This window comes from Lissotriton helveticus, chromosome 10 (assembly GCF_964261635.1).
Source record: "Lissotriton helveticus chromosome 10, aLisHel1.1, whole genome shotgun sequence".
Taxonomy (NCBI): domain Eukaryota; kingdom Metazoa; phylum Chordata; class Amphibia; order Caudata; family Salamandridae; genus Lissotriton; species Lissotriton helveticus.
The window spans coordinates 524,780,527-524,802,570 of NC_136071.1; the positions used below are offsets into that span (position 1 = coordinate 524,780,527).

At 46.2% G+C, this 22,044-nt stretch overlaps 1 protein-coding gene across 4 annotated transcripts in view; it reads left to right on the plus strand.

Moving 5' to 3' along the window:
• RAB11FIP3 (RAB11 family interacting protein 3) overlaps nt 1–22,044 on the plus strand; it is a 533,384-nt gene that overhangs the window by 238,415 nt on the left and 272,925 nt on the right. For all 4 annotated transcript variants that reach the window (XM_078663049.1, XM_078663051.1, XM_078663050.1 and 1 more), the window contains exon 3: nt 934–1,025. In XM_078663049.1, the coding sequence (XP_078519175.1) occupies nt 934–1,025 (92 nt within the window). The remainder of the gene's footprint in view (nt 1–933; nt 1,026–22,044) is intronic.

Genomic DNA, 22,044 nt, shown 5'->3' on the forward strand with positions numbered 1-22,044 from the left:
ACCAGAAATCCAATTTCTAACACTGAAGGTATGCAAACCAGACTTAATTGTCTGCCCGTGGAAGTCGGGGTATAAACCTGTTAGTCACTAGAATACCTGAAGGATAAATACAACATTAGCACCAAGAAATCTGATAATACCAGATGTAGAAAGAATCAGAGCAGGAGGATGCAGATTTTCTTTTCAAGCAACGTTGTTGTGAAAAGATCTGTCACTGGCTAAAAGACTCACCGAGCAACACATGCAGTCTTCCTTGACACTAGAGACTTTATACTTTGTTTAACTGAAGTAAAGCTACTAGCCTTAGCCCACAATCACCTTTTTAATTAACACCGTCCCATTTTCACAATTTTCCGGATAAATACAAAAGTTCAATAGTAAGATCTGCTTGCAAACGCATTAATTACAGAGCAATAACTTCAAAACTGAGCGACCTCAAGGTTAGGGAGTGCAACACTGTTTTCTTTTTCAATTTCTTGGGTTCTAAGGACTTTTCATCTAATGCTAGCCTGAAACCTAGTAGTTAGCTTTGGGCTATTTTTCACAAAATACTGCTGATGCATAATTAGAAGGAGAGTTTGCTGTGTATTATATTAACTACCCAAATACCATGTAAAAGGTGGTCAAGGCTGCACTGAAATGGATTGTGCATCTTAGATCTTATTAACGTGCTCGCCGAAAACTGTTATGAACTGCAGAATGCTTTTACCTGTGATGTGATCACCAAGGGAACTCTACACAGCACTCACAAAGGTGAACACGTGCTTTTGGTGACCTGATCAAAAATTGGGCATAAGGAGAGGTTTCTCATACACTCTACCTAGCTGATGTGTTTGCAAAAAGATTTTCCTCCCTACTATGTTGGTCTCTCTGTGGTTTGAAAAGTGCCTGGTCTATGAACAATTAATAATGTTGTCCCTTGACTTCTTGCAGATTCTGACCATCAGCTATATGACATGGGCTACTCTGCAGAGGATGACCACCCCGTGTGCCCGGATGAGTTTGACGATTTTGCCACCTTTGAGGCAAGTATGGTGTGTTTAGTAGCTGAAAAGTTCACTGTGATATGCATGTAGAGTACATTTGCACACGAGGAAGAGAGCAACACCGAGCTCTGGGAAGTTTATAAAAGAGAGAGCAACATGGAGTATGTGGGGCAGGGGTATGGCGGTGGAAACCCACATGATTGAGAGAGCTGGAAAGCACATGCACTCTCATAGAGTTCTTAACCAAAAAGGAGTTCCCTTAAGATGATCTGTGGAAGGATACAAGTCAGCCAAGCAAAAGGATGGTAAAGGTGATCTACTGCAAGTAAGAGACAAACGCAAGATGGACAACATGGGACATGGAAGACCATTGAATAAAATCAAGCAAATATAAGTGATAATAAAGCCAACTATTGATAAGCAGTGTGCAGGTTGTAAGCTCACTATAAGTTCTTGGTAAGCCCACAATAAGTCTTTCGTAACCAGATAGCCTGCGCTACCCTGAATGAACTGCATGTTTAGGAGGATGTGCTCATCTTTCTTTCTAAATCTGAATAAGATATATATTAGAGTGTTAACTTGCAAATAGTTCTTTTTATCTGCTCTCCCCGAACTTTGGTCTAAACATTGTTTTTGTCTTGCGAGTAATTTTGCGTTTTTGAGTAACATGGAGCAAAACAGGGTGGCAAACTAACAACTGGACGCGTTCTGCTCTTCCTGAATATGCAGGAGTACATCTGCATTTATACATTTGTCCACCTTTGTGAGAATAGGGACACTGATGGTTTTGAGACAGAGTAGGCCTCTGTTCATGTGAAAAGCCAGTGTTTGCAAAGATTGTTCTCGCAGGCTTGGAATTGCTCAGATAGTTGTTCTCACCCCATTCCAAACCCTTATTACCACGGAAATAGGTGTATGCATCCGCTGGAGTCACACGCGTGTGTAACAGTGTGCGCAAGCGTGCATGCGTGCATGAACCTCTTATTGTGCAGTATCAGATTCCTACTCTGGAACCTAGTACTGGGGACTCAATATTGGTTGCTGGTATGTTCAGCTAATTAAATGAAAATAAAAGGTAATGAACTTTGCTAAGCATAGATTTAGTTTTCTGTAGATGTGTACTAGAACAGTTTTCGCTAAGGTGCAGAGTTGAGGGTTTTTGACACACACAGTTTACATTTCTTTGTTGTGCCCTATTCTGTGAGGCTGCTTACTGAGCAACCTTTGTTAGCGAATTCAGTTCACTTAAGGCCTGCAGTGAATTTTAGAGCATCCTTTTAGGGTTCTTAGCTTGTTTCCATTTTCTTCTAAGATCACTTTGGCATTTCTGGTTTTGTCATAGAATTATTAGTTGAAATGTCTGCTTGTTTCTTCATTTTTATTTATGTCGCGTCTTTGGGATTCTATACGGGTTTGGGGCTGGTTTGGTCTGCTAGTATTGGGATTAGACCTTGGTTAACCTTGTCTATAGAATAAGTCATTGTCTACAGAATCAGTATACGCCTTCAAATCAGATGAAGTCTACTGTCCAGCGAAGTATTTATTTTTTTGACCTACTCCTCGTTGCTGCTTGGTTGTGTCAGTATTAGAACACACAGTATTGTGTACCCATTATGTATATGGTATTGCTTGGAGACAGAGGAGCCATGTTGAGTACTTCATAGGAATCTAACGTGGTTTTTGTTACTACTCCCATTGTATACAATTGAAAAAATGTAATTATGCTGATCTGATTTGTGTGAACTAATTTTTCTGCTGAATGGCCTTAAGTGTTAATCTTTGCAGTTCGAATTCTGCACAACTAACAAAGGTATGTATACATTTTGCCTATTGTTTAGAAAGCATTGTACTATACTTGAACTGCAGTATTAGTTCAATACAGTTCCATCATATGGCTCGGTAAGAAGGATTCTAGCACTTGGCTCGTTTATCTAATTAATACTGTTTTAGACCGTTAAATGCTTCTCCAGCTTTCCTGGAAGTAATGTGACTACATCGCAGAAGATACTGAATTATTTATGATCTTGGGCGGTAGTAAAATGACTCCGGCATCTTAATTCGATCTAAAATTACTTTACGAATCACTGTGGTAAAACACATGTACGTACTTAAAGAATTAACCTTGGATCTTTTCATCATCACAATAGACCTACTCATGAATTACCAAAATACTTAGTTGGGAGATACGAGAGAGCCTATTGCTCCCGTCTCTTCCTCTCATTTGACTTCACGAGCAGCTCTTACAGCAGTCTCCGAAGTCCGATTGGATTCCGCATGTGGAGCCTAGGTTGTGGTTCTATATTTTAAGAAGCATCAGCAGCACGCCTCACCGACAGTCTACTGAATTGAACCTTGTCTAAGAGGCAGGCAGACCCTCAGATCAGGTAGGGCCTTCTGCAGATTGAGGCCCATGAGCCCGGAGTCACGGCTTTGCCCCCAGTAGACAGCCCCTCTCCCCAAGGCTGGCTTTATCACTGGTGGCACCTGGTGCGACAATCACTTTTGGTGCCCCACGTCCCATGACCTCCTCTTCGGATTATCTCACTCCCACCTGCAAAATTGCCCGTGGTCTCTGCTTTCATAAGATATTGCTAAGCACTATTGCTGAGGACACAGCACCCCTCTGCACAGGTCAGCACCCAGTGCGGCTGCACCAGTCGCACTGGCCTCAAGCTGGCCCTCCCACTCCCTGCAATTGTTAACAGCTCAACTCCGGTTTTGAGAGGATGACGGACATAGAAAGGAGCTTGTTCGGCGAAACAATAATTTAGTGCCTTATTGCTATGCTGTTACTTTCACTCTATACATTTTTGTGGCTTTTGTAGTTAGCCCACTTACAAAGGTCCAAGGAAGGTAGGAGTAGGTGTGCGCTGTTTTTTTTGCAGTGGTGATGTTTTATTTTGCTCTTTCTTTTTTGGCACCTATTTAATCAACATTTCAAATGATTTTTCATGTTTATTTTAAATGCAGACATAGACCATGAGTTGAAAGACAATGTAGCAGTCTTGCCAAATGTTAGCAAGTAACAATTTCATGAAAACCTGATGCTTATTGTTGTTGGCTGGCAGTAATTCTATCCATGGTAGCTTGGCTAACCAAGGTTTCATTTTTGGACAGAATGTGTGCCTGAGGCTATACATATGTAGTTGAATTCTTGGAAACTGCTGAGTTCAATTCAAACACCTTTTTGCTTAGATTGGTGCATTGCGTCTTCTGTGACAATGTTTGGTATCTGGCCAAGTGTGAGTTGTATTTTGTTTTACGTTATGCACCTTATGCCAATTCACTAGGTAAAATATCACCCTAAATTGCAACAGTAAAAGAAAGGGCCTAATTTAGACTTTGGCAAACGGAGTTCAATCCGTTGATATATTGCGAAGTACTTTACTCGCGCCATAACGAGGGTCCTCCGCCAGCAAAATCTAGAGATGTCTGCTGACCCAGCAAACATCTCTTTACGTGGCAGGAACTGCTGTGATGGTGATTCCTATTAATGTATTAAACGTTTGATTAATGTCATTGTCAAAACGATGCTACCTTCCCGTCAAGCATTTAACATGTTTTTGTATTTTCAAAAATAAAATCCCAAAGCAGGATTTTTTTCCCTAAAATATTAAAAACTGATCACCCCCACAACCTGAGTTGTCTCCTATGGTGTAGAGGTGATTTTGCAGTTTTCCCTGCCCCTTACCACCAGGTAAAACCTGGTAGTAAGAGGTAGTGATAACTGGCCATTCGAACACCCTCTATAAATCGCTTGGTGCGGTCAAATCGCTAAGCCTCAGACGCCCTTACTCCATCAGGCAGTTGGAGGAGTGTCTGTAAGGAAGACAGAGTAATTCATGTCGCTGGCATTCATAAGCTCCATCCATCTGTAAATCAGGTGGGGAGGATCTTCAGTTTGGCGGAGAGAGTACCCTGTCATTCCTGCGGCAGAGTATGCTCTCCGCCAAACTCGAAATCAGCACCTAAATGTCCTCTTTTACAACTTTTGTAAGTCTTCCCAGAGGAAAATCCCTCATAAGATGGATATCACTACCCTCTTAAGACTTTCAAACCTCCCAACAAGTGTCCCACTTTATGCCCCTAATTACTTCCATTTATTAGATGTTTGTCACACGGCTCCTCTCCACCTTTCTCTGTCTACTTTGCAAGTACAGGGTGGGATTTATATCCCAATAACCAGCTCTCTTGGTTTACAACACCTCACCATCTTCCATAGACCATTGCTTAGGAATTTTTTTTTTTTCAAAGTAGACACAACAAACATTTAGAGTGTTAATGCTTTGTACTGTAGGATTTTCTATTCGACAAAAGTCCAAATTTCTAATAACGCTCTGCACCAATTTAGATCTCCTTATGTTGCTTCAGTAGTCTACTGACATGCTCTTCCTAATGGACACCTGCTTTTCCTGCGACTTCACGCCAGTTGTTTATGACGCTGTCACTCTTCATACACGGTATTCCTCCAAAACCTTGAGGCTCCAGTAATGAGGTACCACTCTCACTGGTAAAACATAACCACAAAGCTCGTGCAAATGTTGAACTTGCTGTTAGTGCTTACCCTTGTGTTGCTCTTCACGCGTCTCGTTGGCACAAGCATGCCGTCTAGTAGGGACTATACCCTATGGACAACTCATAAACCCAGCAAAATCAACCAAGGACACTGGTTTGCCAGCAGGTCTCAAACCTCTGGATATCCACCCACATGATCACAATAACACCGGCCACAAAGAAGATCCCGAGGCCCATTATGCTTTCAGAGTCCACTGAAATGGTTAAACTCGGATCTTGAAGACGACAGGCTGGCTTCATGTGTCTAACACAACTGTAAAACTCAACAGCCGTCTATACAAACAATGCTCATTAGCAGTGCAGCTGGCATTCACTACCGAGAGCTCATATAGATAGAGCAAGTCCGTTTCACGGGGTGAGATGTTTACAAACTGTGCAATTCAGTGACCGTAAGCCTCACACCTTTCCCAAGCGCCCTGTTCACAGCCCGAAGTTATTCGACCCTCCTGACGCGATTATTTTAATTCTACTCCGCCGTGGCTTCAGGATTTGGGATCTGGGTGGGCCATGAAGAAGAATGGGTGGGCCATGAAGAAGAATGGGTGGGCCATGAAGAAGAATGGGTAGGCCTTAAAGATGAGTGGGGTTGTCCGGAGTCTCCCAGGTGTCTGAGAGCTGGGTCTGTGCATGCTAAGTGCGTTGTACGGGTGTGAGCTGCATACCATACTTATTGCCGGCTTCTGACTACTTGTTTTAACTGTGTATTTGTAGAGGTTTAAATCAATAGGTTTGATCTGTTGTGCTCTCTACAATTCACCCTCCTTCCTGTCTGTGCCACCCTCTTTTCTTCTCACTCCATCCTCCTTTCGCTCCACTTGACCTACTAGTCCCGCTCACGTCACCCTCTAGTTCCTCCCACCTCACTCTTTTCTCTCTTTACATCTTCCTACTCTTGCGCCACCTCCGCCACCTGTTTCCATACGTCCCTTCGCTTCACTCTCAAATTTGACTCATTTCACCCTCCTCTCCTTCCACCTTATCCTACTTTCTCTCTCTCCTGACCTCACAAGCCTCTCGCTGTACCTCAACTTACTCTCACTACACTTCACCCTTCCATTTCTATCTCACCCTTCTCCTCCACCTCACTCTCCTCTCTCCTCCTCACTCTCCTCTCTCCACCTCACCCATTCTCTCTTCCTCGCCCTTTTCTCTGGTGCTCGCCATTCTCTCACTCTTGCTCACCCTCCTCTGTCTTTTCTACTTGCCCTCCTTCTGTCCCCATCACCATCCTCCTTGTGTTCTCAGTATCCTCCCTCCTGCCTCAGCCTCCTCCCTAGTACCCTCTCGTCTCTCTTCTTTACTTCCCCCCCTCTCCCCATCTCACCCTTTAGGTTAGGACTCGAAGAGCAGCAACACTAAAAACAGTGCCACCAGAATAATGTGGCTTGAGAGGAACAAATTATGCAGGAGGGTTGAGTAAATTACGCTGCAAGAAAAGGCAAATTATGCTGCTTAGTGTAGCACATTTTGTTATAGTACGACTTCGTTCTTTTGACATTTTTACAATTAATAACACGGTCTGGTTTCACCTCATAAGTACCAGTTTAACACCCAAATGTAGTAATAAGCAGCAGAAAGGTGGCCAGTCTTCATGCAAAGGGCCTTCCATAGCGCGACAACACGCGTCGTTGAGCTTTTACTGACTTTTGAACCTTTTGATCTAGAAACAACTTTTTTTGTAAGAATTTGCAAATCCTGCAACAGATGATGGTATTTGTGGCAGACACAGCAAAGCTATAATTATTAAAAAAAACACCACGTCCCCACAATCGCATAATTCCAGTGGCCCTGGCTATAAACAGGGCCTTTGAAAATGATGCAACCGTGAGGACCAAATTATGCAGCAGGGTTGACTAACTTTTTAAGTGTTAACATGGGATATTATTACTATAATTTTTTGCACATTAACTCCATGTGGAAAAAGGTTTCACCTCATTAGTGATAATTAAACCTTTGCAAAGGGCCTTCCACCGTGCAGCCCACATCACGGCATTTTTAGTAACATTTGATCCTTTTGTGAAGGTCTTTGTTAAAATCTGAAAATGTTGCTTCAGATGATGGGTTTTGTGTCAAAGGTTTAAAATCCATAATTACTAGGGAAACGCTGCGGCTGCAGAATCGCATAATTCCAGTGGGCCTAACTATAATGCAATTCTGTCTGTCTGTTCATGTGACAAAATGAGAGGATTTGTTGGTTGAGAATAAAAGCACAGTCAGCAGTGCCCCAAAGTGGGGTGTATGTTCTTTAAGTTCCTTCTATTTATATTAGAGAGCTCCTCGCTCTGGGAGCACCCCAGGGGAACAGCGGCAGCACAGGGCATTTCTAGCCCAAAATGTGCCACATTACACTGTTATTTGGCTTTTCTTGCCTCATTATTAAGTCAGCCCTGCAGCATAAGTTGATTTTTCCCAGCCGCATAATTCCAGTGACCGCAACGAAAAATAAGGAATACCATCCTAGCAGAAAGAAAATACAGCAAAACACTACGAGGATGCGTTTCCTGATTATATGGGCTTTTTCACTTTCTTTTTTTTCCAAGGGCAATATCCTTCACACTGTTTCTGACATAAAACCGTTGTTGTAATCTCTTAATTACGGCGTGCCCGGTGATTGCGGTCTCCGTACCCCCTCGGTTTACACATGCACAGTAATAGCATCCGTCCCCCGTGACCTCACCCTTGCCCCCAGACTCTTAAAATAGCCCAAGGTAATGACATAAATACATACAAGTTACACAGTAAGGCTTTAACAGGGAGGCTGCAGGCACGCGTGGTTATTTCAAGAAAAATAATAAAACGTGTTTTCTGCTTGTGAATATGCCTTGGGTGGGCCCCAGCCCACACGGCTAACTTGGGGCCCACACCCTCTAGAACCGGGCCGGATTCTGCTTATTGGAAAAGTTCCACAAAAGACATGGTAGTGGAATACACTGCACTACAGGGTTAAATAAAATGTTTTAGGCGGCATAATTTGTTTTCCAGAACCAAGGTAAAAATGTCAGCCACGTAGTTGGCAGCACATTTGAAACAACTCCTCTTTTCCTGTTGAGGTAAACTCTAGCAGCTACCACGATGACGAATTCTGTGTGCTCTTTGGATTGACCCCAAGTTTATCTCCTGCTTTGCTTGTTTAAGGCCTGAAGAGTGATTGGGCTCATTGTACGCGGAACGGGATCAGGTAACAGCCACGCATGGGCTTCTTTCTTACCGTTTCAAGTTTAGTCGGTCTTTCGTCTGAGGCCATGAGAAGGGTATTGCAAGGCAAGCGCGCCCTCTGCTGTCCAAGTAGAGCATGTCGGCGAATGGCTAGTTTTCCAAGGCTGTCGAGTCACTCAAACACGATGGAGTCACCCCTGAGACCACAACCAATACCCGAGTGCTTTAAAACAGATGTATTCACGAAGTTGCATTTCCTGGTCTTATTGATTTTTCGTTTATGCGTCTCCTCCTCTCTGATGTTATGGGGAGGCTTTAAAAAAAATATTTCTGATAGGTACTTCTATCCATATGGAGGCCGCACGGCGCAGGTCAATCAATCAATCAGGAGTTTGTTAAAGCGCGACTACTCACCCGTAAGGGTCTCAAGGCGCTAGGGGTGGGGGGGGTTGGGGGGGTGCAGGTTCCATTCCATCAAGGAGGGGGTCTGTCGAAGAGCCAGGTTTTGAGGTTTCTTGCGAAGATGGGGAGCGATGTTGTCTGTCTGAGGTGGAGCGGAAGGGCAGGTGAGTATGACCTGACCCCAGGCCACCCCCCCACGCCGCTGTGACCACGTTTCTGCCCCCGGCGCCGAAGGTTCGCCCTTGACCTCGGTGTCCCCCTGCTGCTGCCTTCTCCTTTCCTACGGCTGTCTGCCCACACTGTAATCTGTTATTTGTGCTTTTATTTCATTTTGTATTCCATTTATGTATTTCATTTTGTATTTTAGTTGCATCCCTAGATTTGTATCCCTGCCGTTCTGTGCCCCCCCGCCGCTGCTCCCCCGCGGCCCTCCCCCTTTCCTTCTGTACCCCTGCCCATTGCCCCCCCGCTCCCGCCTCCCAGCTGCTCCTCCCTCCCAATTCGCCTCATATGGAGGCCGCGCAGCGGGCGCACCGCTAGCGCCTGGCGCCGAAGGCCCGCCAAAGGCAAGCCTGTCTGCGCCCGTTTGCGCCTGGACCGCGCCCAGCTCCACGACCCCTGGTCCCCGACGACGCCAACCCACACGACGGACTTAACGACGCCGCCACCCTCCACGCACTCAACGCCGCCCGAAACCCCGCCTGCTACCAAGCCAGCCCGAATCGCACCCATGGACCCTTCATCTGCCAAGCCTGCAAATTCACCTGCCTCCGAACCTGCACCGCCCCTGCCAAGCCAAGCACCAGCGCCAAGCACCAGCAACAATCACCTCAGGTGCATCCTGCTCAACACCCGCTCCATCCACAGGCACGCCGTCGAACTCTGGAACCTCCTCGACACAACATCACCAGACGCCGCCTTCCTCACAGAAACCTGGATGAACGCCTCCTCAGCCCCCGACATCGCCATAGCCATCCCGGATGGCTACAAGATCACCCGGAGGGACCGCGTCAACCAAACCGGAGGAGGCATCGCCATCGTCCACAGAAACACCATCCGAATCACGACCAACTCCGACGACACCCTCACCGCCGCCGAGCACCTTCACTTTCAGATACACACTGACCCCAAGACCACCCTCAGAGGCACTCTCATCTACAGACCCCCGGGACCACGCACACAATTCAGCGAAACCATCGCAGACTTCATCAGCCCGCACGCCCTCGCGTCCTCAGACTATATCCTCCTAGGGGACCTCAACTACCACTTGGAGAACAACAATGACAGCAACACCAGGATAACCTCGCCAACCTCGGACTCAAACAACTGGTGAACACCCCCACCCACTACGCCGGCCACATGCTTGACCCAGTCTTCTCCTCCAGCAACCACATCTCCTTCAGCCACTCCACCAGACTACACTGGACAGATCACAGCTGCGTCCACTTCAACTTCAGGAGAACCACGACCCACCACCAGCCGCAACAGGTTCCCCGAAGATGCTGGAGCAAGATCACCGCCGACCAGCTCACCACCTGCCTCAGCCAGCCCCCTCCCAGTAACACGACTGACCCCAACGAAGCAGCCCGCAACCTCACACAGTGGTTTACCAACTGCGCAGATGAACTCGCACCACTGAAGAACCCACCCAGCAGACCCTGCAGCAAGAAAGCCTCGTGGATCACCAACGACCTCAAAATCTCCAAGAAAACCTGCCACACCCTCGCACCCTCGAGAAAGCCTGGCGCCACGACCAGACAACAGAAAACATGACAACAGAAAACATGACAGCCCTCAAGAACGCCACCCGCGAACACCACCAGCTGATCCGCACCACCAAAAGGACAACATTCAAAGAACGATTGGACAACAACACCCACAACAGCAAGGAACTCTTCAGCATCGTTAGAGAGCTCTCCAACCCCAGCGCCTGCAACAACGACATCACACCCTCGCAAGACCTCTGCGACTCACTCGCCTCGTTCTTTCACCGCAAGATCGCCGACATACACAACAGCTTCGGCGCACAGACCACGCACCCAACCTCGGAACCAGCGCCCCCCACCACCACCCTCTGCACCTGGACACCGGTCAGCACCGAAGACACCACCCGCACGATGAACACCATCCACTCCGGGTCCCCAACCAACCCCTGCCCACACCAGATCTTCAACAAAGCCGACTCCATCATCGCACCCCAACTCCGGGACATCATTAACAGCTCCTTCGCATCCGCCACCTTCCCGGAGAGCTGGAAACATGCCGAACTCAACGCCCTCCTGAAAAAACCCACCGTGGACCCCACGGACCTCAAAAACTTCCGCCCCATCTCGCTCCTCCCCTTTCCTGCCAAAGTCATCAAGAAGATTGTCAACAAACAACTCTCTGCCTTCCTCGAGACAAACGGATCCCTCGACTCCTCGCAGTCTGGTTTCCGAGCGAACCACAGCACCGAGACCGCCCTCATCGCAGCCACCGACGACATCAGATCCCTGCTCGACAACGGGGAAACAGCCGCCCTCATCCTCCTGGACCTCTCAGCAGCCTTCGACACCGTATGCCACTGCACCCTGACACAACGCCTCAGCAACACCGGAATCCAAGGAACGTCCTTGGAGTGGATCATCTCGTTCCTCGCTGGAAGAACCCAGAGAGTCCGCCTCCCCCCGTTCCGATCCGCGGCCACCGAAGTCATCTGCGGCGTTCCGCAAGGATCCTCGCTCAGCCCCACCCTCTTCAACGTCTACATGAGCCCCATCGCACGCCAACACAACCTAAACATCATTTTCTATGCTGACGACACCCAGCTGATCCTCTCCCTCACCAACCACCACCGCCAGAGCCAGCCTCCAGGAAGGAATGAAAGACGTCGTGGAATGGATGAGGCTCAGCCGTCTGAAACTGAACTCAGACAAGACGGAAGTCCTCATCCTGGGAACATCCCCCTCTGCCTGGGACGACTCCTGGTGGCCCCCCGCCCTGGGCACCGCCCCCAAGCCAACGGACCAGGCACGCAACCTAGGCTTCATTCTGGACTCCTCCCTCACGATGACCAAGCAAGTCAACGAAGTCTCGTCATCCTGTTTCAACACCCTGCGCATGCTCCGAAAGATTTTCCGGTGGATCCCCACTGAAACCAGGAAGACGTTCACCCAGGCCCTCGTCACCAGCCGACTGGACTACGGGAACACCCTCTACGCTGGTACCACAGCCAAACTCCAGAAAAGACTCCTACGGATACAGAACGCTGCTGCACGTCTCATCCTGGACATCCCCCGTCACGGCCACATCTCCGCCCATCTGAGAGACCTGCACTGGCTCCCCGTCAGCAAGAGGATCACGTTCAGACTCCTCACCCACGCACACAAGGCTCTCCACGACATGGGCCCCAAATACCTCAACAGCCGCCTCACATTCTACACGCCCACCCACCCGCCAGCTCCGATCCGCCAGCCTCGCCCTCGTCCCACACATTCGCAGAACCACCGCCGGAGGAAGATCCTTCTCCTACCTGGTGGTCAAGACTTGGAACTCCCTCCCCACCCACCTACGGCTGACCCAGAACCATCTATCCTTCAGGAAACGTCTCAAGACCTGGCTGTTCGAGCAGTAGCGACTCCCCCTCCCCCAGCGCCTTGAGACCCTAGCGGGTGAGTAGCGCGCTATACAAATTCGCTGATTGATTGATAGATACATCACATTTATAATAACCCCAGTCGCAAGACTGGATCTGGAAGATTTAAACAGCATTGCTCCCGCACATCAGTAGGTGGCTCAGCTTTGACTTCGTTCTACCCCGGAAGTCACAACGGAGCTGACTGTAACTGCCACCTCTTCTCGTCACCAAGGGGTCCTTTCTTTCTGCGCCTTCGTAAGCAGATCTGGAGGGCGCTTCCATTTAGTTCTTCTCGGTGCAATGACTCCTCCTAAAGCTATACGTTTTAAACCTTATAGGGAGTGACACTAATAAATGTCTGTGACATCCTCCCATGAGGTGCCTTTGATGTTTGGTTCTGGGGCACCACTCCAAGCCACGTGAGGAGTGTGCCCAATTAGGACAAAAGTGATCCGGCAACATCAACCAAAGCTATAAATTGCTGAGCCTTGAAATAAGTCACGGAAATTCTTCATGGTCCCGTCCTTGCTTTGAGGTCATTCTCCCAACAGGTCCTTCTCACGGACCAAGTCTTCTGTAAGTCAAAGTGGAAGCACAGAAAGACCACATCTCGTATGATCACTCGTTGCCACACAAGTCAAGAGTAGGCGCAGCTGGTGGAATTTGTAAGCGGTGGGGCCTAAGACCAATGAATGAACTTTGGCATGCGGGTGAGGGTAGCCAGCAAGCTAGATGTTGCCAAAGATGGTTGGGGAGGGCTGGGGGATGGAGGCTCCCACTAAGAACATTTCTAAACATTGGTCTAAAATGGTGCATTTAATAGCACAATTTTTGTTCTAAATGGACCAAAAACAGAGTTCTTAAAAACATTTTCAACAGAAAACTCATAAAATATTTGACTTGGAGCAAGAGACAGAAATTCATAAAAGGGAGGTAAGAGAAGAGATGGAGAGATTGTGAAACATTGACAGTGGGAGACAACAGGAATGAATAAGAACCTGCGTGACTCCAGTAAAGAGACACGAAGCTTGGAGCGGTGGAAAGAGGAGGCCTGAGGTGGAGTCCAGAATGGGCTGCCATAGTGATATTCGGCAGCCCCTATGAGGAGTTCCTAAGAAAACACACTATAGCTTATCACTAGCAATATAATGATGAGTGACACAAATGTCATGATACATTTTTCTAATTAGTTTGCTTGGTTTATTACTAGTGATGTAATATACATTTAACAAACCTTTACAAACTATCCAATGATGAACGCTTTCCTTTCATAGAAATCTAGATAGATGTCAAGGCAGTCTGAAGGGATTTACGCCATAATGGTGAAATGCATCCCCTTTTGCTTAGTATATGCTACATCTTCTTTTTCATTGTATTCTACATAAATCAATTTACTTTACTTGCTGGATATGGCTGATTGTATTTTAATGTAATTGCATTTATATACCACTTGCTAGGCCTGATAAGGCTTTCTAGCACTCTATGCTGGGCAGCAAGCTCGGGTGTGCATACAGCCCAATTCTGTTACAGCACTATGAAACCCTGTCAATCGTAAAACATAGTCTGTGTGTACATTTGCAGATCATAGCCCGGGTAGGCAGGGTGTGTGATGCACAATATAATCCAAGCCCCAGGCATGTGTCACCAACACCAAGATTGTGACTGCTGCACTGTCTATATTGTAGAATACACATTCATATCCTGCTGTGTGATGTCCTGAGAATCTGCGCTATCTGGAGCACAGTCGGTGTCACCCCTCTGTTAGATCACTGAGTAGCTTCTGTCTGGAGTCAGGACCCCTCTTAGAACACTACGTGTGGAGAATCTGGCATAAATATGCCTAGTGCAGGAGAACCCCCCCCCCCCCCTGATTAAGGGATAGGCTACTGAGGGCTGACATGACAAGGCAGAGCACCGGAGACTCCCCGTGAAGTCAGGAGACACGTTATATGATGTTGCGGAGGAGAATCAGACATGAACATTCACGGGAAACATCATTTACAACGAAGGCATTACTACGCGTAACGTTTACAACGGGGCACTTACCACGTAAACGTCTTTTCCACGCGTATGCCTTCCACGATCGTTTTTCCCACCAAGAAACATTCCGGTCAACCATCCTACGTTCTGCGTGTACGTAAAAAAAGAAGTCCTTTTTTTATTTTGATAGAAGTGTTTTCACGCATACATTAAGTACGTGATAAGTAGTAAAGGCATGGGTGGAAATGGGGAAAAAAATAAAAAAGGGTGGCTGGGGGGGTCTCCCCCCCCCCCCCCCAAAAAAACAACAACAAAAAAAATTACAAAAACATTTTGGAATCTACATTAAAAACGATTAAAAAAACTAACTGAATGTGTAATATAAAATGTGTATTACAAATTAACAAATGACCTTCTTTGACGAAATATTCAGCCATCTTGCTTGCGGACACGATTTTAGAGGGTCAGTGAAAGTGACAAAAGACAAACAATGTCACTTCTGAAGACATATTTTTTTTGCCTATCCGTTTCATTATGTTTATTTTAGTGTATTTTTGGGCATAATGGACGTTGGATGATTACTAACGTTTTTATACGTGGTAAAATGCTGCGTTCTATTATTCTGCGTGGTAAAGACACTAGCGATGTTAAATTCGCGTGGTAAAGCCATGCGTTGTATTTGAAATCGTGGTAACATCATATATTCAACATTCACAGTGTCATGCTGAGGAGCACACTTGGATACCTACATAAATAGACCTATAGCTCTGGCTCAGCTCACGGTCCTCTTGGAGCCTGGCTTTCATGGGAGGCCATGTGGCCTAGTGGCCAAGTGGCTCCAGCTGTTAACCGTTAACATGGGGAACCAGGTTCGAATCCCTGCCTTGGGTGCTGCATCTTGCAAATCTCCCTGTGCCGAAAAAATACAAATGTGTAAGTAGTATGTGGAGTGCTGTTATGCCCTTGGTCAAGGTTTGCGCTATGTAGAACTGCCAAAAATAAAATGTGGATTCTGCCCATCACCCATGCTCTGATCACATCCTCTAAGAGTTATGAACAAAGCATCAACTTTTGATATCAGAAAAAGGTACCACTCAAGTGGCTGTACTGCACATGACAGCTGACTTGGCTCTTAGTTTGCTAGTAGCATTTTCATCAGAGTGGGGGCAGGAATATTTCTTAGTTAATGTTTAAAACCGCTCACTTTTCATGAATACTTTTCAAATAATCTGATGCTCAGAGGTGAAAAGCTTCCGTGTGTAAATGAAATACTAATTTTTAAAAAAATACTTTGAGGACACCTTATGCTATTTATATGGACCAAATATTGTTAAGGCTCATGCATGGGATCAACCTGTTAATTTGCTGATTGGTCCACATCTACCCTGTAATTCACAGATAATAATGCAACGTTATGTGTGAGTTTGAGTCGACGACTCTGAATTCAGGAGGCCCTTATTGATATTGATACTCACTCATGCGCAATAGCTACATCCTGCTAGAATCCCATTCCCCCCTGGCCAGGATCATTTTTGCTGTTTCGGGAATCGTACACAATAAAATAAGACGCCACTGACCAGGGCTGCCTCGGAGGAGTTGATGGCCAATGTGGAGCTTATTGTCCCCATGCAGGTTTCGCCCTCATCGCCGTCGTCCAGTAGAGGACACTGGAAGCATTGCCCTCCAAGTGTGCTCACTCCTCTGGCTTCAGTGCTCAGTGCAGTGCTGCTTTGAATGGTGCTGTTGCAGGTGCAGGTACTGGCAGCAGACCATGTCCAGTCTGAAGCTGTGATCAGTGCAAATGCTGGAAACAAATACTCTCGCCACATCATAAGCATGTGCAGTGTAACTCTTCAGATCATGCATGGGACCTGACTTCACTGAGCCATGAATCTCATTATATTGTGACTTCAGGTCACATTCTCACAGACTGGTCCTCCCCCAACTGCCTTGTACGTAGGTGGCCTGCATTCTACTCTAGTGTTTCTCACTCTTCACAGGGTGGGATCATTGATGCTTGCTGACACCACCTTGTGACGACTTTGGAGAGGGTGGGGTGTGTGGCAGTGTCTTTGAAAGCAATGACTGACATACAGTCCCAGGAAGTACAGGGCTGATGCCCTAAGCCTCCGGGTCTGCCATAACTGTCATGCTGCCCTTGCCTCTTTTGGGAGTGGAGCCTCAAGTCACCGAAGTACGGGGAGGCCAAGGGCTAGTGCAAGAACATCCCTTGGCTTAAGATGCATAACCTGCCCCCCTCCGAAAAAATGAAACCATAATAGTTAGCACATGCGCATGTGCTTCTTAAAACTGCCAAGCTGCCTGGCCCTCTTATACCGAGGGCAAGAGAGAGAGCTAGGCATTGTGCAGTGCCTGTACTTTGCAGGCACTGTTTTAATGCATATGTGGACTGAGGCAAAACGTTAGATAGAAGGGCGGGGCCCCTACGCCCTCTGTCAGGAACTGCCCCTGGTCGAGAGAACGTCAAGGTGTGCCTCAGGCTCGCTGCTGGTTCCCCATTAGGTGATTCTGCAACTGATCCCAAATCACTCTGTATTTCAGTGGCCATTGATGGCATCCCAACAGATCGAGGGCATGTTGCAAATCTTTGAAATTCTGCCAGCTCTCTCTGGCACGTCTTTAGGCCCTAAGAATTCGCGGAGGCCTTCAGTTAGAAAACCACCAATGAAACCATCATTAGCGCAATCTATGCCTTTTGAACCCATATCTGGTTCCGCTCTAGCCTGGCCCTAAAATCCATGCAGGTCTCTTTAACTTTGCCCCCGATACCAGAGGGAGAGTCCACTCCTATAGTCATATCTGACTCCAAGCTGAATACATCTCCACCTTGACTTGGTTTGCGTCCCAGAGGTGTACCAGCACAGCAGGTCCTAGTCCAGTCAGATTCCCTTATAGTACCGCCCAAAAACAGCAACGTTTTGTCACTGTAAAGATTCAAACAATTCCATTGATTAAAGTCTAAACTAGCTTCTAAACAGCCTTAAGATTCGCTGATTATCCATTTCCATACTTTTATACTTATTTCAAATAGCAGCCACCATAGAGAGATGTCTTGCCTATTATTTAGCTGTCTGTTCCTATTCTCCTTACACTATATAGGAGACCCCCTACTTACCTTTCAGCCTCCGGCAACGCAAGGTAGGCATTAACCATTCAGGACACTTATTTTTTAACATGTAAGGGAACTGTTTTGGTAAAATAGAAAATAAAGACTTGGGAATATCTTCCCAAAAGAATCTGCTCGCGTTGAAGTCTGATAACAATGTTTTTATCTCCTTGCCATCAAAAATACGATTTAATGTTGATTTTTTTGTCTGAAGAGGATAATGTCAAAATGGTGAAAAATTGATAACGGACAAAACATTTGGTAAATAGTAACTTCAGTGTTTCCATTAATTCTGAATGATCGACCACAAAGAACAAGCAGTTCAATTAAGAGCCACTAATATATTAAGTAATTTGAAAGCTGGGATTTGAAATGTTCTGTTTTCAAATAATGCAGGTTTTACAGATTTTTAGGTCTGGGCTGAAAACAGATTTACCAGTTTTGCCAGCCTTACATAAAAATAATAATTATATATATATATATATATATATATACTTAAGATAACTATAACTGCTGAATTTATATGGCTTTGTGTTTGACAAAATGTAAGCCTAACTATAACTTCCCTGTAACCTTTGGTTTTTTTAGCCTGTATGAGTGGGTATGTCAGTGACTAAATTAGTGAATGAGTGGCTGTAAGGGTTAGTGAGTGGATGCATGTGTAGATCTATAAATCAGTTAGTGGGTATGTAAGTACTGGTATCGGTCTCTGAATGCTTGTGTGGGAGTGGTAGTGGGTGTATGAACGGTTCTATGAGGGTGCGTTGGTGATTCTGTTAAAGATATCATCAGTGATGTCACTGACCATGTCATGAGTGTTGTAATATGTGAGGTCATAAGCAGTGCATTACAGGCCGCTCGTTTTAGTTAGCTCAGCTAACTATAACTACTGAATTTCACTGGTTTTGTACGAGTGAAATCTGAGCCTAACGATAACATCCCTGTAACCTTTGTTTTTTTCAGTGAATTTCTAAAGTTTTTTTAAGTAGTAGTCACGTTTGCAGAGTGGTGGAGAAAGGGGGCTGGACCTCTGACCAGCTCTCATGAATCCCGTTGTATAGGACTTACAGGAGGTACCAGGAGGGTTTCTTGGCCCCCAAGGCTCCTCAGGAGTAAAGTGGACCTCATCCCCCCCAACTAGTAGTGCACCAGGAGGCGTGTTTGCGGAGTGTTGGTGAAAGGGGGCGTCTCCTCCGAAGACATCTTAGCAATCCAGATTTGTGGGACTTACTGGAGGTAACAGGAGGGGTAGTTGGCCCCCAAGGACGCCCTAGGGGGGCAACTAGCACTCCTGTTATCTCCAGGAAGTCACACACAGCAAGAGGTTGCCTGAGGCCACACCCTCTTTCTCCACCACATTGCAAACGTGCCTCCTGATGCACTACTAGTAGGGGGATAAACTCCTCTTGGCTATTGAGGACCCTTAGAGGAAAACTACACCTATTACCTCCAGTAACTCCCACACAGTGGGTTTGCTGAGAGGTTTTCCGTGGCCACACCCCCTTTCTCCACTACTCTGAAAAGGCGCCTCTTGGCACACTACTAGTTGGGTGATGAAGTCCCCTTGGCTCTTGAGGGTTGTTGGAGGCCAACTATCCCTCATGTTACCTCCAGTAAGACCCACACAGCTGGATTACTGAAAGGTTGTCTTGAGGCCACGCCCCCTTTATCCACCACACTGCAAATACGCCTCCTGGCGCACTACTGGTTTGGGAGAAAAGTCCACTTTAGTCCTGATGCCCTCAGGAGTAAAGTGAAATTCATTCCCCAACCAGCAGCGTGCCAGGAGGCACGTTTGCAGAGTGGTGTTGTAAGGTGGGGTGGCCTCCAAGTCTTCCCAGCAATCCTGCTGTATGGGCCTTACTGGAGGTAACAGAAGGGACTTCTGGACCCCAAGGAATATCAGCATCTAAGGGGACTTCCTTTCTCCCCAACCACCACTGCGTCAGGAGGCGCGTTTGCAGAGTGGTGGTGAAGGGGGCATGGCCTCCGGCAGCTGGCCGGAGATTTCTTTTCTCCAATTAAAAAAATATATATTTTAATGGAGGGGGATGTATGTATGTATGTATATATGTATGTATGTATGTATGTATATATGTATGTGTATATATGTATGTGTATATATATATGTATGTATGTATATATATATATATATATATATATATATATATATATATATATATATATATATATATATATATATATATATATATTCTTTCACTCCTTCTCCACAGCATACAAAGTAGGCACCGACACCGTGAGGTATGTATCAAGGATTATTTCTTTATTCCATACCGTAGACGCGTTTCGACGGACCCAGCCGCCTTGGTCACTACATCTACTACTCTCCAAGTGTATACGTGTTTTATACAAGCCACAAATTACCATGTGATCAAATTAAAGTGAAAACAGAGTTCATAGTAAGTGAAAATAATAGAAAACAGACCATTGATTGTCATGGTTACAGGCACTTTCACGATAGACGTAGTGAAGTTTAAACGGCAAAAAAAACGCAAGTCATGGTACCGTAACATTCATCTTGGAAATCAATTTAAACATTGTATTTTCATATTTCCATGTTGCATTGAGTATTATGATAGGTAGATAAGCATTCTATTCGGATTGCCGTGTGTGAGGATAAATTCAAAGAGTGATGGAAGTTGCGAGCATTTTGACAATTCATGAATAAAACCCTCACTTGCGCGCGCAGTCTGTAACTTCAACTTCAGTTTGCAGCGGCCCGTGTGTGAGCTGCTCGTGTTACGGTGAAATCGCTTGGCGCTTAACACAGTTGGAGGCTGTGCTTTTGAGGTAAGGTGTAGGTTAGGTTAGGCATGATGTGCGGAAGCACTGGTGTGCATGTATGTAGGCATAATGGTGTTGGATCACCTCACTGGGAGCTCGCTCGGGTTTTACGCATGTCGCTTTCCTAGTGGATTTATAGCGCTGGAAGCCCGGGGTCCGCGTGAGTTCGCCTATGTGATTCACATTATCACGTGTGCGTATGGTTTTCTACACTTCATTTTCTGTGCACGGTGAGTGGCAACTGTGAATTGTGAATTGTTTGCTCGAAATTCTGGTGTACAGTCGGGGTCCATCACTTGATGAAATGAGTGTCTGTCTTGTTGGGTGCCTGTATATGCGGTGTTTGTGGTTTGTGTTTGCCAAATGCTGTGCGGGTATTTACAAGGTGGTGAGTTTCAGATGTTTATGGCGGAGGAGGATTTGGCAGAATGCGGGATAGTGAATGTATAATCAGACAAGTGTTTCAATTAATAAAGGGGTGTTTGTCAGAGATGTACATTGAGAGCTTCGTCTGCATTGAGCCCATGTGGGGCTCTGCTGTTTAACAGAATTATGTACTTGGACTCCAGTCTCCTCAGTGTTAATAGTCTGTTTCCCCCCCTCTGGGGTTTTGGGACACTGTCTATTACAAAATAACTTAGGTCCCCTGCTCTGCCATGATGGTCTCTGTTTATGTGTCTCGCTACCGGGTAGGCCGGATCATCATTAGCGATCGCCCTGAGATGTTGTAAGATTCTTATGTGTACCGGGTGTAATGTGCTGCCCACATAGATTTTGTTACAGGTACAACGCAAAACATATACTGCATATTCTGTTTTGCAGGTAAAGTGGCTTTTTATTTTCAGGGGACTTTTTCTGAGAGACGATGTTATGAAGCGGGTATTTTCTGCATGCTTACACGCTTTGCACTTTGTGCACTTGAAAAACCCTGCTTGCGCTTTAAGCCAGTCTGATTTGGGTGTCAAGGTTGGTGCGTTGTTCACCAATTCTTCCCTCATTGATTTGGCTTTTCTAAATGTGAGTTGTGGCATTTTGGCGCATTTAGCACCAATCACAGGATCACATTGGATTATCGGCCAGTGCCGGTACAGGATTTTGCGCAAATTTGTGTGGTACTTATTATAGCCTGTAATCATGCGTGGAATGGTATTATCTTCCTGAATTGTTGTCTCCTGGTTAGAGACCTTGTTTTTTAGGAGCTCTTCTCTGGTTTGTTTGCCGCTTCTCTCTTTTGCTTTGATCAGTGTAGTGTCATTGTATCCTCTCTGTTTAAGTCTTGTGAGGAGGCTGGAGGTGCAGGTCTCTAGATCTCTGCTGGTGCTACAGTTTCTCCTCATTCTGAGACACTCTGCATAGGGAATGCTCTCAACTAGGTTTCTGGGGTGGAAACTATGCGC